Here is a 12633-nt window from a genome sequence, read left to right as displayed (position 1 = left end):
ACTTCTGTTGGTTTGCTTTTGCTGTCCTGCACTGGTTTTCTTATCTGTCTCCTTTTTGGCTGCCTAATCTGTGCTCTGGCCATCTGACTGTCACTCCTTTCCTTTCCTCCCGCAGTCCCCTGCCCTGTTTCCCTTTGCAGTCCCAGTGCCCGAGTGGTTTCATGTTTAGGTTTTTTTTAATTTGCTCTCCGGGCGTTTCCATTTGTCTTTGCGGATCATCTTCAACAAAGGCCTCGCATGGTCTAATTTGTTTTCTATTTCCAGCCCAGACTTAAAATAACTCCTTTGTTCCATGAATGGCCCGTGCATGGATCCAAATCCCACCTCCCCTTTTTCTTTTCGTGTGGGTTTCTGTTTCACTGTTCCTTGTCACTATCTTTAATTATTTGAAGTGTCCCTTTTGGGCATTTAGGCTGCAGCTGTCAGTCAGTAGCAGTGGGTTGCGTGTGGCCGTGTGCGTGCCGGCGCTCTCCACTTCCCAGCAGAGCAGCATGGGAATGGGTTTTGCAGGGCCATGGGTGCCCTGGCACAGGGACCAACGATGCTGTTGCATAACAAGAGCAACTCCCTGCTGACAAGCTCGCTGTCCAAAGATCCACGGGTTGTCTGCGTGGTTTTGCAGTCTCAGCTGCAAAATCAGGAGGTGCTTACTTTTTTTAAAATTGATTAGAAGGGGAAAATCCAATAATGGGAGTAGGGAAATTAGAGGAAAAGAAGCATGTCGTGGCAGGATTTGAAAAGCAAAGACTCAGACGTTGGTGCTGACCTGAGGCTGGAGCTGTGGCCAGGCCAGCGCTTGGTGTGTGGCTTGTGCATTTTAATAAGACAATGTCCCTGCAACTGGGGAGTGATGGCTGAGTGCTCCTGCAAAGAGAAATGGGTCAGTCTTGTTCATTTAAGCACATACATGTCCCTCTGGGAGCCATCACAAGGTCACTTGCAGCCCCTTTGCCGAGGGCTGAGATGTACTTAAAGTGTGTGAAATCCACTACAAGTGCTCCCCTGACAAAGGGTGTCCGTGGTGGGGCGGGTGTGCAGATGTCTCATCTGCTCCCAGGGAACCGCGTTCTTCTGCTGAGGTCTGGGGTCTGAGTGAGGGCTTCCAGGGGCAGGAATCACAGTGCACAGTCAGCATGTCCTTTCCAGTCGTGCTGCTGCCGAGAGCAGCCGATCTGGCAAACCTGCCTTTCGAAACACAACCAGGAGTGGGGCTGGCAAAGCCCAACCCTCTGACCTTGCTCCGCGCCGCTGCAGTGCCAAGATCTGTACACAAATGCCGGCAAAGGTTATCTCGAGGCAGAGCTAAATGTGGGTCCTGTGCCGAAAATAGCTTGGAAAGATGGAAAAGGAGAAATGCAAGTGGCAAATCCTGCTTTGTGGCTTTGAGCAGTGATAGGAGTGGGGCAGTGAAGTTGTCTTTCATCAAGGATAGGAACCGGTTCTGCGTGGAGCTGTACCATGGTGGGAGAGCTGATGCAGCCTGGAGGTTTCCAGCTATGAGACAGCAAACCAGGATGAGAGACTTCAGCTCTTGAGCTTCTGCCATCCCCTCCATAGCCTTAGGGACCGGTTGTACCTTCGTACAAGGGTAACGCCCTGCTCTGAGCAGCTCTGTCGTGGTGCTGCAGGCCCCTTCTTCCCCCAGATCTGTTGCCGTAATTGCTTGTGCGTCCACACCGTCGGTCAGGCAGGGAAAAAATGTAGTTCAAAAGTCATCTGGACAAAAGCGAAGAGGGAGGAGGGCTGCTGCCAGCATGTCAGCTGGGGAACAGGACAAGAGCTGTTTTGGGTCCTGCTGCTGGAGGGATACCTGAGGAACTGCAGGGTCTGACCATCATGTGCAGGGTGCTGCCAGCCTGGCCTGGCTTTTGTAGTCCTCCAAAGCAAGAAAAATGCTTTAGGATCACATGCCTTGACCCTTGGGGTTGAAATAACTTCTGCTCTATGCCACGGTGCTCAGGATGTGCCTGATCTTTCCTGTTGACCCTGTGCTGCACTGTTAGTGTAAAACCTCTGTGCTCTGCTGTGATTACCGTGGATTCCTGGGCTGCAGACACTGACATAGTCATCTTTGTTATTCTGAATAGAGCCCTAAAATTATGGCAGACGGCCTGCTTTCCTCTTGAAAGGACTTAATAGATACAGTACATACAAATATTTGTGTATAATGTCAACTGTCTTCCAAGAAAATTTCATGCACATATTGATTAGACATATCCATTAACGTTACGTTGTGGTGCATTTCTCAGGAGCGTCTCTCTACTCATTTTCATTGCATCTTAATTGTTTTTGCTTCCACTTGTCCTTTAAAGCAAGGCTGGGTAAATCTCTTAGCTGCTTTCCGGGTCTGGTTTTGATCTAGAGCTGTACAGCACATCAGTAGGACGGCGGCTGACAGGCAGTACACTCTTCTGTGACACACACGAGTGGGTGCTGGTTTTTTTTAAGCATCATGGTTGGTTGGACTCTTGGAATTGGATGTTACAGCTCGGTATTAGTTAAGCATTATTAACAAAAGTCTCCCTAATTTTTATTTCAAACTACACGAGTTGACTGGAGGATATATACCTTTTATTTCTTGTTTGAGGAGGAAAATTGTCATGTATTTAGCATTTGATTAAAGACAACTTTGTTGTTTTTTCCAAAAACTGTATCATTTAGTGTAATTAAACATGGACTTTGTTGTCAATACTCTTCAGTTAAATGCACTGGTGAGTGCCAGCAGCATTTTCCTTATTTGTCTTGTCTGCATGGTGTGATAGTAGTAGTCATTGCCTTTTAATAAGGTCTTTTGCAGTCATTTTGTGGGCTGCCTCCTAACGTCTTCTATAGACCATCCATGGTCCGTAGACCACAAGTTGAGTAACATTACTGTGGACTTAAGAAACAAAATATTCTGTTAACCTTATTTCAGCATGTCCTTGCTTTAAAAAAAAAAAGTGTATTTTGAACTTGAGCCATATGTTTTCATTGGGATCTTTATACCTCTTCAGAGCACGGATGAACCGGTATTTTCTGTGAGCTGGGAGTGTCTTGTTGTTCTCACCTTTCAGACAGATGAACTAAGGCACAGGGTAATTACAGCAACTGGCCCACGTTTGTACTGTGTCAGCAAAGCCAGGGACCTCGCCTGGGAATTCTGCTCTCCCTGAGGAGTCCGGAGCTGATTGGGAGGGTTGGCTCTAACTTTGAAGAGCAACAAGTATGTTCAATGAAGTTAATTAAAATTTTTGCAACTGGATTTAATTGCAAACCCTTATTTTAGAACCTGTGGTGTTTTAGCATGGTCCTGACTGTATCAGCACGTGCTTTGCTGTGGTCGGGAGCTACGCTGAAGGCCCAGCACGGAGCTGTACAGCTCTGTGTCCAGGTGCTGTTGGCTGGGAATCCATAGATGACTGCAGAGTGTTGTGGGCTTGTCCATGCCCGTCTCTTGGTCTGGATGTGAATGTGCTTGGCCCAGTGCTGTGCATCCCATTAGCACGGGCTGTGCCTGAGCTGGGGATGCTGCTGGGAGCTGGCAGGCGCTGGGACAGCCGGGCGTGCGGGCAGAGCTCCTTGACGTGTGGGCCAGCCTGCAGCAACTTGCAGTGGCTTGTAGTCTCCTTTCATGGTGTGAATTGGGAGAACAGGTGATGGGAAAACAATTTTAGACAGTAAATGGCACATGAAGAGGAAAAAGAGGGAAGCAGGGTGGTGGCAGGGGGAGGATGGGGGGAGTTTTGCAGCAGGGCAAAATCCTGAGGGTCTCCCTACAGGTTTAGTCTCCCTAAATGGGTTTAGGAGGTTCTGTGGTCTCTTGCCTTGTCTGCAGATTCATGTTGTAGGCCTGATTCTGGGTTTGCTTGTAACCTCCAGCTTTCTCCTGTTCCTAATCAGAGACCATAAATCTCTTCATACCTAGTGCTGTAATGGCTAACACAGGTCTGTGGGTAAAACAGTCTCGGATGGAGACTCCAACTGGGGGGGAAATACTTTTCCTGTGAGACAATGTCTGTTCCTCATCAAAATCAGTTGAAAAGTAGGAACCAAACAGTTTGATTTTAAAGATTTAAAGAGCCTGGCTGCACTCTCTCTCTCTTATTTCCATTAACCTGCTTCTATTGTTTGTGTTCCTCTCTTAAAAATAATTATTAAAGGGTTGTGGAGGAGAAGGCACCCCAGTGTCTTCTGCTGGGAATAGGTGGCCAAGCAGTGTCCCAGCTGCACCCAGCTCTGAAGTGGCACCAGTACATCCCCAGCACAATGTTGTGCTCCCACTTTACTCCCCAGTGGCAACACCCACAGCCTTGTTGCCAGCTGGTCATGGACCCTCCTCCCTGAAGCAGTACTGGGATGGGCATATGGAGTGTAAAAATGGGATCTGAGGTGGTGGCATTTCTGGAGCTACCCCAGTGCTTTGATGGCCTCATTTGGCTCCGGGCTACAGTCCTTCTGTGATGGAAACATCCAGGGCCTCGGCCTTGCCCTGAGATCTTGCTGGTGACCTGCTGTTTGCAGGTGTGGAAATGCCTGTGCAGTGCTTCTTTGCCTGTTTGCAAGCACTCTTGTTTTTCCAGGGCTTCTAACAAGAAGCCTTAATGGAGACAGAGGTGGTTTGCTGCCCTTGTTAAGGAAAAATTCCTTTTGTGTTCTTTCTGTTGTGTGATTAGTGCAGGGCATGGCTCGCAGACACTGTGACTCGGTGCAGGATGGTTTTGTTGGCCCCTGTAAGTTCATCCTGTGCCTGTAGCCCTCTAGCAGACAGTTAACTTTGTTTTGGTTGCACAGACAGAGGCAAAAAAGCTTTTGAACTGCTTTAGAGCTTGATACCATGTGGCTTTGCACATGGTGCTGAGTTTTAAGCCTAACTTCTGATCTGAAGAGTTTAAAAAAAGAAAAACCATCCTGTTTCTTTTACTGTAGTCAGCTGGCTCGGTATGGTCAGGTCTACCTGCTGAGCTTCCAGGGAAGCCTTGGCTTGTTGAAAGCTGCCAAGGAATCTGGGCCCCCAGCTGGAAGTGTGTGTGTGTCTGTGTGTGTGTGTGTGTGTATATTTACATGTGCTAATTAACTTGTAGGTGGCTGCAAGCCAAAATGTCCGAGTTGGAATCCGTTATTAGGAAAGTACCTTAAATTACTGCAGATCCCAGTGAGCTTTTGGAGCCCTTGAGAGCCCCGTGCACGTGTCCTTGGCAGCTGCAGGGAGGGTTTACCCCTTGAGAAACACAGGGGCTGCAGGAGGGCTGGGAAGGTGCTTGTGTCTCCTGGGAGGGTGCTGGTGTGTCCCTGGAGGGTGAGCAGAGAGGGTATTGAACCACGTGCTCCTGGCACAGCCCCCAGCTTTGGGTGGGAATTGGTGATTAAAATCCCATCCAGTCGGAAGCGTGAGGGGAAGTGGGACAGTCATACTGGAAGTATAAATACGTGTCTTCTGGGTGCCTCTGAATTCCCCCGCTTGCTCAGGGGCTTTCCTGCCCAGGGTGGATTGCACTGAGCACGCCAGGCTCTTGCATGGGGAGGCTGTCTTATCTGGGATGCGAGTCAGGCTGCTCCCAGGCTTCCCTGGGGTGGCAGGTAAGGTACCCCGGGGCTCAGCAGGGATGTGTGGGTGCAGGGCTGGGGGGAATCCCAGCTCCTGTGCATGGAGTGAGCCAAAAGCAGGAAAGACATGACTGTCTCTCTGCTCCATACCTTGAGAGCTAAACCTTGCTGTGTGTTTTTCCATACATCACTTGGCAAAATACCTTTTTCCAAAGAGTTCACCTGACGCTCGGCAGGAGCATGGCAATGTCTTTGTGTGTCTGTCATCCTTAGACTTCATGGGGATTTGCTGAAAAATATGATTTTCGTAAAATTTGACCTCTGGGTGAGGGAGCCTCCCTAGGCTGCTTTCCTCTGGCTGCTCATCGTGCCTGGGCTGCCGGGGGCCGTTGCCTTGGTTTGGTTTTATTTCTGGCTGTGATCGATGCGTCAGTGCCGGCAAACCAGCGAGGCAGCCCTGTGCCTGCCTGCAGCAGATAGCGAGGGGTTTATCAGCACGGGCTGATCTGTGGTCTCACAGGAGGAGAAAAAATTAGAAAAAGAAAAGCTTCCTCTTTTTTTTTCTCTCCCCCCCCCCCCGCTTTCCCACCCCTTTTTGGTTTTTGTACACGCCAACCGCTGTTTCAGTTGAAGTTGCGTTGGCTGGGACTGGCTGTGCTCCCCATGCTCAGAGACCATGAGCGTGGGGAGAGGCTGCTGGGAGCTTGTGGCACTGGAAACTTCCTCTGCTGCTCCTGATGTGCTGATGGAAGATTTTGATGCTGCCAAAAAACCTTGCACAAGTCTATATGTAACGTGCACCTGCACTGAGCAGGAGATGAGCGAGTGTGCGCAGCGTTGGGTGGGATGGAGGATGGATCCCAGGGAGCTGAGGCTCTCCCTGCTTAGGATCAGTCCTTGTAGCATCCCCTGAGCTCAGGCAGCAGTGGGAATTTATGGTTTGTATAACTAACCAATAATATGTGAATAATAGTTAATGCACCTCAAGCTGGCAGCAATGAAATGCAGCATTTAGACCTTTGCTACTTTTTCATTGTAATCCATACGAAAACCAGGAGGCTTAAAATCCTCACTGAGCAACCTATATGAAGTATCTATAAAAATCAGTAGCTTGTAAATCTCCCTTTGGGCCAAGGAGTATCTTCTGACTTTGTTGGTTTCCCTGATTATGTTGCAGCTGCAAAAGGAATTGCAACAGGTGGTACAGGAGAAAAAGCATGGGTGGCAGGGGTGTTTGTGAAAATACCCTCAGGGCTGTGTTGTCTTCTCAGACTCTTGGTCCTGATCAGAAGGGGCTGATCAGGTGGCTCTGGATGTGTGATGTGCTTTAGTCCTGATTTTTAGTTTAGCCTCTTGGATGGATATGGCTGCAGGGGAGGTCAGTGCCTGGTGTCCCTCCTGGCATAGATCAGGGCTTACCTCAGGGGGCTGTGAAAGTGGCCACAGCTTGGAAAGGAGGGCACTGACATGTGAGAGTGTGGATGTGGAAAGGGATGGGATGGGGAGGGACCTTGTGTTGAAATGCCAAAACTCTAGATTGCGTCTTTGGAAACTAAGTCATCCTGCAAAAAATACCCATCTCCAAGAGACTTGGAGACACAGATCAACAGGACCCATGCCATGCTGGCAGTTTACTGGTCTAGTCCTGCTGGTACTGGGGGAAGGCTTTCCAGGGAAATTGGGTGGGATGGATTTGGGAAAATCTTTTATTTGGACTTCCCTGTGATAGAAGTAATCTACAGCAAAAACTTGGCAGTGGCGTTTGCCAAGCGGAAGACGAGGCTGCCGGGGAATTGCGAGGGCAGTGAGGTTTTGGTGATCGCCCAAGGCCTGATGTTCGGTTGTCACATGGGACTGTGGTTGACTGAATTTTAACCTGCTGCTTTCCTGTTCCCTTCCAGCTATTGCGTGACGCGGAGAGCACACACATGATGAAGAGGAGCTCTCGGCTCTCCTAATCCTTTCGTCGGCGATTTGGAAGCAGCGACCGCCGCGCCCGCTCTTCCGACATGTCTGGATCGACGCAGCCCGTGACGCAGAGCTGGCGCGCTGCCGAGCCGCGCTACCCCCCGCACGCCATGTCCTACCCGGTTCAGATTGCCCGGCCACACGCGGTAAGGCAAAGCCTTCCCTTCCCTTCCCTACCCACGCGCGGGGTGGGAGCCGCCGGCGTGTCCCCACTGCTGGGCAGCGGTTCAGCCGCGCCGCTCTCGGATGTGGCTCTTACACAGAAATCAGACCGTTTCCGTGCCTGTGGTACAGGATTTCGTTGTTCCTCTCTCGTGGGATCCTCTTTTGTTTTTCCATATGGTGCTTTCAGTTTTTCTCTCCCTTTCCAGCCTTTTCCTGGCACTTGCTGTGGCAGTGCTCGTGGGCTCATCGTTTCTGAGCACCTCTGTCCGTTTGGTTGGGTGCAGTATCCAGCCTTGGGAGAAAGGGGAATGTTGATCATTTGTGTGGAGCAGGAGCACGTAGCCTCCAAGCCTCTTCTGCATGGCCTTTCCTTAGCCCTGAATCAAAAGGAATGACCATCCTCTCCTGCATATGGGCTCACTGCTTCCCTGCGAGCCCAGTCCTTGCTCCTCACACCCATGGGAGAGCTCTTCTGGTTCTCAGACAAACTGTTGGGAGTGAACCTACCCTCTGTTCAGGAGACCTGCCTCTCTTCATGTGGCACTCCTGTGGAGCAAGAAAATAACTGAGCTGCTGAGCCTTCCATTTTATCCTTTCACAGTTTTTTCCCCCCTCTTACATTGACCCCTAGTCTTTTCTCCTCTTGGACCAGGGTATAAGCTGGTGATGATTTTTTTTTTTTGGCTGCACTAGAACTTGCAGAGGTTGATTCACCTGGATCCAGCCTCTTCTTTCTGTGCCATGTCACTCACATCTGTGCTTGCTCATGGGCGAATGTTTTAGGTTTAAGCCCTTAACAGAAGAAACTCTCCTTAGTGGAACAGCTTTAGTCAGCTCAGGCTGCTTAAAAGAATCTTATTAGGTGTTGGAGTGTGGCTCACACATGCAAGGCTCTTCAGAGCTGCTTCTTGGTGGGTCACAGCAAGGTGACCACAGCCAGGAAGGTGGCTGTAACACAAGTCAGCAAGGAGACTCTGTCTGGGAGTTACATTTGACAGTGACAGCTACTGAATGGTCAGGTTCAGTCTGTGCTGGTTTTAGTGTTTGACTTCAGAGCCTGGAAACCCATGAAGTGTCAGTGAAGGGGTGAAATTCCCTCATTTGCCCTCTTTGCCTGGCCTCAGCAGAGTGGCACAGGGAGCAGAGCTAGAGTTTGGAAAGGCTTTGAAATAGAAACGTTAAGGAGGGCGCGGGACGAGCTCTTGGCTGTGTTTGCTGGCTCATCTACATCGCTTGGGGCCTGCGTGCTGCTGCACAAAGAAGCTTTTCATCCCAGCTATGAGACACGCTGACCTGGTTCGATTTATGGGAGTTTTGCTTCCATCGGTGCGAGCGTGTTTGTTTGGGGGGTGGAACAGAACCAAGAGCATTTGTCTCAGAAAGAAAATCCCAGTTCTCTTTTTATCAGAAACCGGAGCCGGAGGAGGATGTGACCAGGTGAGCACAGTTTGCAGTTGTTGCAAAACTGTGGTTTATAAACAAACCAAAGGAACCTCAATCCGCAGTGTGGACACTGATTTTAAAAGAGTGCAAAAGGTTCCTGGCCTTGGGGTGCTGAGCCCTTTTCTCCTGCAAATCCCAGCTTCTTCCCTTTAGTGCTGCCAACAGCAGGATGAGCTGAGTGGGGCAGTTGTTCACAGTGGGCCGGAGCTGAGGGTTCCTCCAGCCTGCCCTGCTCCCCGGCTGCAGTGAACACTGGTTTTGTTCTATTGTATTAATGTTGGAAGAAGTTGCTGGCGTTTGCTTCTAGAAGCTATTTTTACAGCCACATGTAATCACTCGAAGTTATGTGATACCTTTTTGGTGTCTGGATGCAGGAGAGGTGCGAGCTGAGATTTTTTTGGATAGAAAGCCAAAAGGCTCCTCTCAGCAGAAGCATGACAGCCCCACACAAACCAACACACCTTGCCTCTCCTGGGAGGGTAGGCGGAGTGTTTCTGGAAGCGTGTCCCTGCATGATCTGCCCCGCCGCTCTCAGCTGTTTGCAAACACGTGTCTCTGGCTCGGTGGCGCCATGAGCTGGAACCTGGCCATGGCTCTGGGGCTGGAGCAATCTCTGGTGGGATTGCTTGGGAGAGGAGAGCCCAGTTCCTTTGAAGTTGCTGTGCTGTTTAATATTAAAAGTCAGCGGTATTTGCTTGCATGTCTTGGCCAGGTCAGTTTTGTCATGGGGTGTGTTTGCACAGTGAGAGCTTGTTTGGAAGAAAGCAAGAGAGGCCAAAACCAACCCGACACTAACATGTCTTGCATCTAATTAAATTTTGGTTCTGGTTTGTTGCGTTCCAAGACATCCTTTCCTGAGAACTGGGAATTCGTCAGCTCAGGGATCTTTATCCTAGTGGTGGAAACGCCCTGGGTCACCTCCTGGGCACGTGTGCAGGGCTGAGCACAGCAGGGCTGCAAATGCTATTATAATATAAATAAATAATCACAGTCCAACTGTGACGGTCGCACCCAGGGAAATGCGGCGCGGCAGGAATGCTGAGCTCAGAAATGAGCCGTGACATTATTTTAGGCTCGGAGACACTTTATGAAAAGTGATTTAAAGGATTGCAGCTGTTTGATTTCACAGATGAGGCAAGTGAGAGGGGATGTTGTGAAGGGGCAGCAGGCAGTGGAAGCAAGCTTGGGCATTTTTTTTCTCCCATCACAGAAAACCCAAGGGGATATCAAATAAAAAGAGGAAAAATACGTATTTCAAGTGAACAAACAAGAATATGCTTTGTACATATGGGCACCTCCTCCCAGCAGCATGTCCATGAGTTACTGATGAGTTTGGAGCTGGCAGAGAAGATCGAGTACCGGTTGAGTGAGGATGTTTGTTGGCTGGTTTCAGTCTTGGGTGCCAGCTTTGGGCAGAGCTGTGGACCTATGGGTCTGACCCAGACTGAGCTCTGGGGGATGATGCAGCAAACAGGCTCTTCCACAGGGTAAGCAGGTCCCCAACCATATTCAGATGTACTCCTCCTCTTCCTCCTCACTGAGAGACATCTGGTCCCAACAGCTGTCAGGGAGGCTGGATGTGAAAATGGTGCAATATTTTATAATGACCCTGGATTTATTCTGTCCTATTAGAAAATGACTTGCAAAAAGTGTTGACAAGTGAGCGTGCTTTTAAAGGGAAGCTTGGTGAAAAGGTTCTGGTTTGTTTGACTTTCTTGAGGTAAAACTAAAATCACCAATAATCAGCAGTTTCTTCTTAAGGGCACTGAGTGGTTCTTGGCCAAACTGCAGGGGAAACATTTCTGTTTTCCATATTCATTAGCTGTAATGTTGGTGTGCGTAGTTGACTTCTGTCATGTTCAGCTTGGAAACAGAGGAATTGTTTGAATGCTCTGTGACCTTTAGCTAAAGGTGAAAAAACACATTACTTACGCTCTTAACCTTCTAATGTATCCGAAGTTCATGCTCTCTCAAAGGAAAGTTTCGCATGAAGGATATTCATTTTCAGGCAACCTGCAGATATTTTCTATAAACAGATCAATTTTCCTGTGTAGTGCACATCCCCTTTTCCTTTTAAAGCTTCCTTGTGATCAGTATTCCCTGGGAACGGAAGGGTTCCCTTCTCTTCCTCCCGTGTGAATCCAGTTTCTTGCTGTGCCCTCCTTACCAGTCATCCTGCTCCTGTTAGAGCCCTGACATTTCTGGGCAGGAATGACGTGGCTTCAGATGCAGGATGGGCTTTTCAGGAGGGTGGTATCAGCTGCAGGAGATGGTGAGGGTCAGGGCACACAAAGTGTCCTCATGCAGCAACCTTTGTGACCAAATAGCTTCTGCTTTTAGGGTGCTTTAAGTGTTTTATCTACTAGAGATACTAAACAGGTTTGGGGATTGGTGTGATGGGGGTGTGTGCACATACATATGGAAGTGGTGCTCCATTGTCACATGAATCACCATCATAAGCTCTTTTACCTCCCTACAAAGCAAGAGGTGCTTGGTTTGCCTCCTTCCTGCTGTTTGCCCCCATTCCCAGCACATGGCTTCAGCTGGGATGGAAAGGCGAACTTAAGCCCCCCTCAGCCGCTCTGCTGCAGCTTTGAGACCTTTGTGCTTTCCCCATGCCACCTCTCCTCCCTGGGAACAGCTCAGTAGTTCCTTCATTAAGCTCCCCATTTGCAAAACAGCCCTTGTGCAGGAGTGTCCCGGCCGATCACTCGTTTGGTTTGGCCCTTGATAAATAACTTCCTTGTCTGTCTGAACCAGAGACAAGAGGTTGGTGCAAACTTGCGTGTTGATTTGGTGTCCCAGCCAAAAGGTGGCCTGGGGGGAATCGAGTGCCTTCCCTGCCCAGACTCCTCCTCCCATCAGTTTGAGCAGGGCGAGCGAAACCCAGTGTCCTGCCGCGGAAGGTGCTGTCAGGAGACGCAAGCTCTGGGGATGGCAGGAGCTCGCTGCTCTCCACAGTGACATGGTCAGTGTGGCACAGCAATGCCAGGTAAGCCTACAGAGGGGCAGTGTATTTTGCATTACTGCTGCTGTGTTGGTTTTCCTTGGAGTAGTTATTCACACTGTTATCCCCTGGGAGCAAAATGCCAGTCTGTGTGGGGGCTCCAGGAGCTTGCAGAACGGAAGTGCAAGGAACAGGCTCCTGCTACCAGCTGAGTGAGGGGAATCCTGAATTCTGCCTGCAGGGCTCCAGCTAATGTTCTAAGGAATGAGCTGAAAATAAAAGACATATCTTTGAAATACTGACTCTGATCAGGTCTGTCACGAGAAGTCAGCACAATCTCTCTTGAGTACCTTTGCAGTGACGGATTGCATTAGCTCTTAGGAGCTTGGTGGTGGATTTGGGAAAATTGGCTTTCTGCTGTGGGACTGGGAGAGCACAGAGGTGAAGGAACAGGACACCTAATTCCCTGCCCTAGGGTCTCCCTCCTATTGCCAGGAAGGAGGAGTCGGCTTACAGCAGTTTGTATTTAAAGCTCATTTTTCCTAGGATACAGCCTTTATCCAAAACACTTCTTTTGCTTCAAGCTA

At 49.5% G+C, this 12633-nt stretch overlaps 1 protein-coding gene across 12 annotated transcripts in view; it reads left to right on the top strand.

The window, feature by feature from the left end:
• The window catches only part of NCOR2 (nuclear receptor corepressor 2), a 238186-nt gene that overhangs the window by 65411 nt on the left and 160142 nt on the right, over positions 1 to 12633 (top strand). For 11 of the 12 annotated variants that reach the window (XM_032705362.1, XM_032705361.1, XM_032705360.1 and 8 more), the window contains exon 2: positions 7425 to 7637. In XM_032705362.1, the coding sequence (XP_032561253.1) occupies positions 7533 to 7637 (105 nt within the window). In that variant the 5' untranslated portion in view covers positions 7425 to 7532. Of the gene's footprint in view, positions 1 to 7424; positions 7638 to 12633 lie in introns of those variants that run through there. The other variant, XM_032705350.1, reaches the window with a different exon arrangement.

This window comes from Chiroxiphia lanceolata, chromosome 18, assembly GCF_009829145.1.
Source record: "Chiroxiphia lanceolata isolate bChiLan1 chromosome 18, bChiLan1.pri, whole genome shotgun sequence".
NCBI lineage: Eukaryota > Metazoa > Chordata > Aves > Passeriformes > Pipridae > Chiroxiphia > Chiroxiphia lanceolata.
The sequence above is the reverse complement of the archived record's forward strand: the minus strand, read 5'-3'. Positions and strand labels throughout refer to the sequence as shown.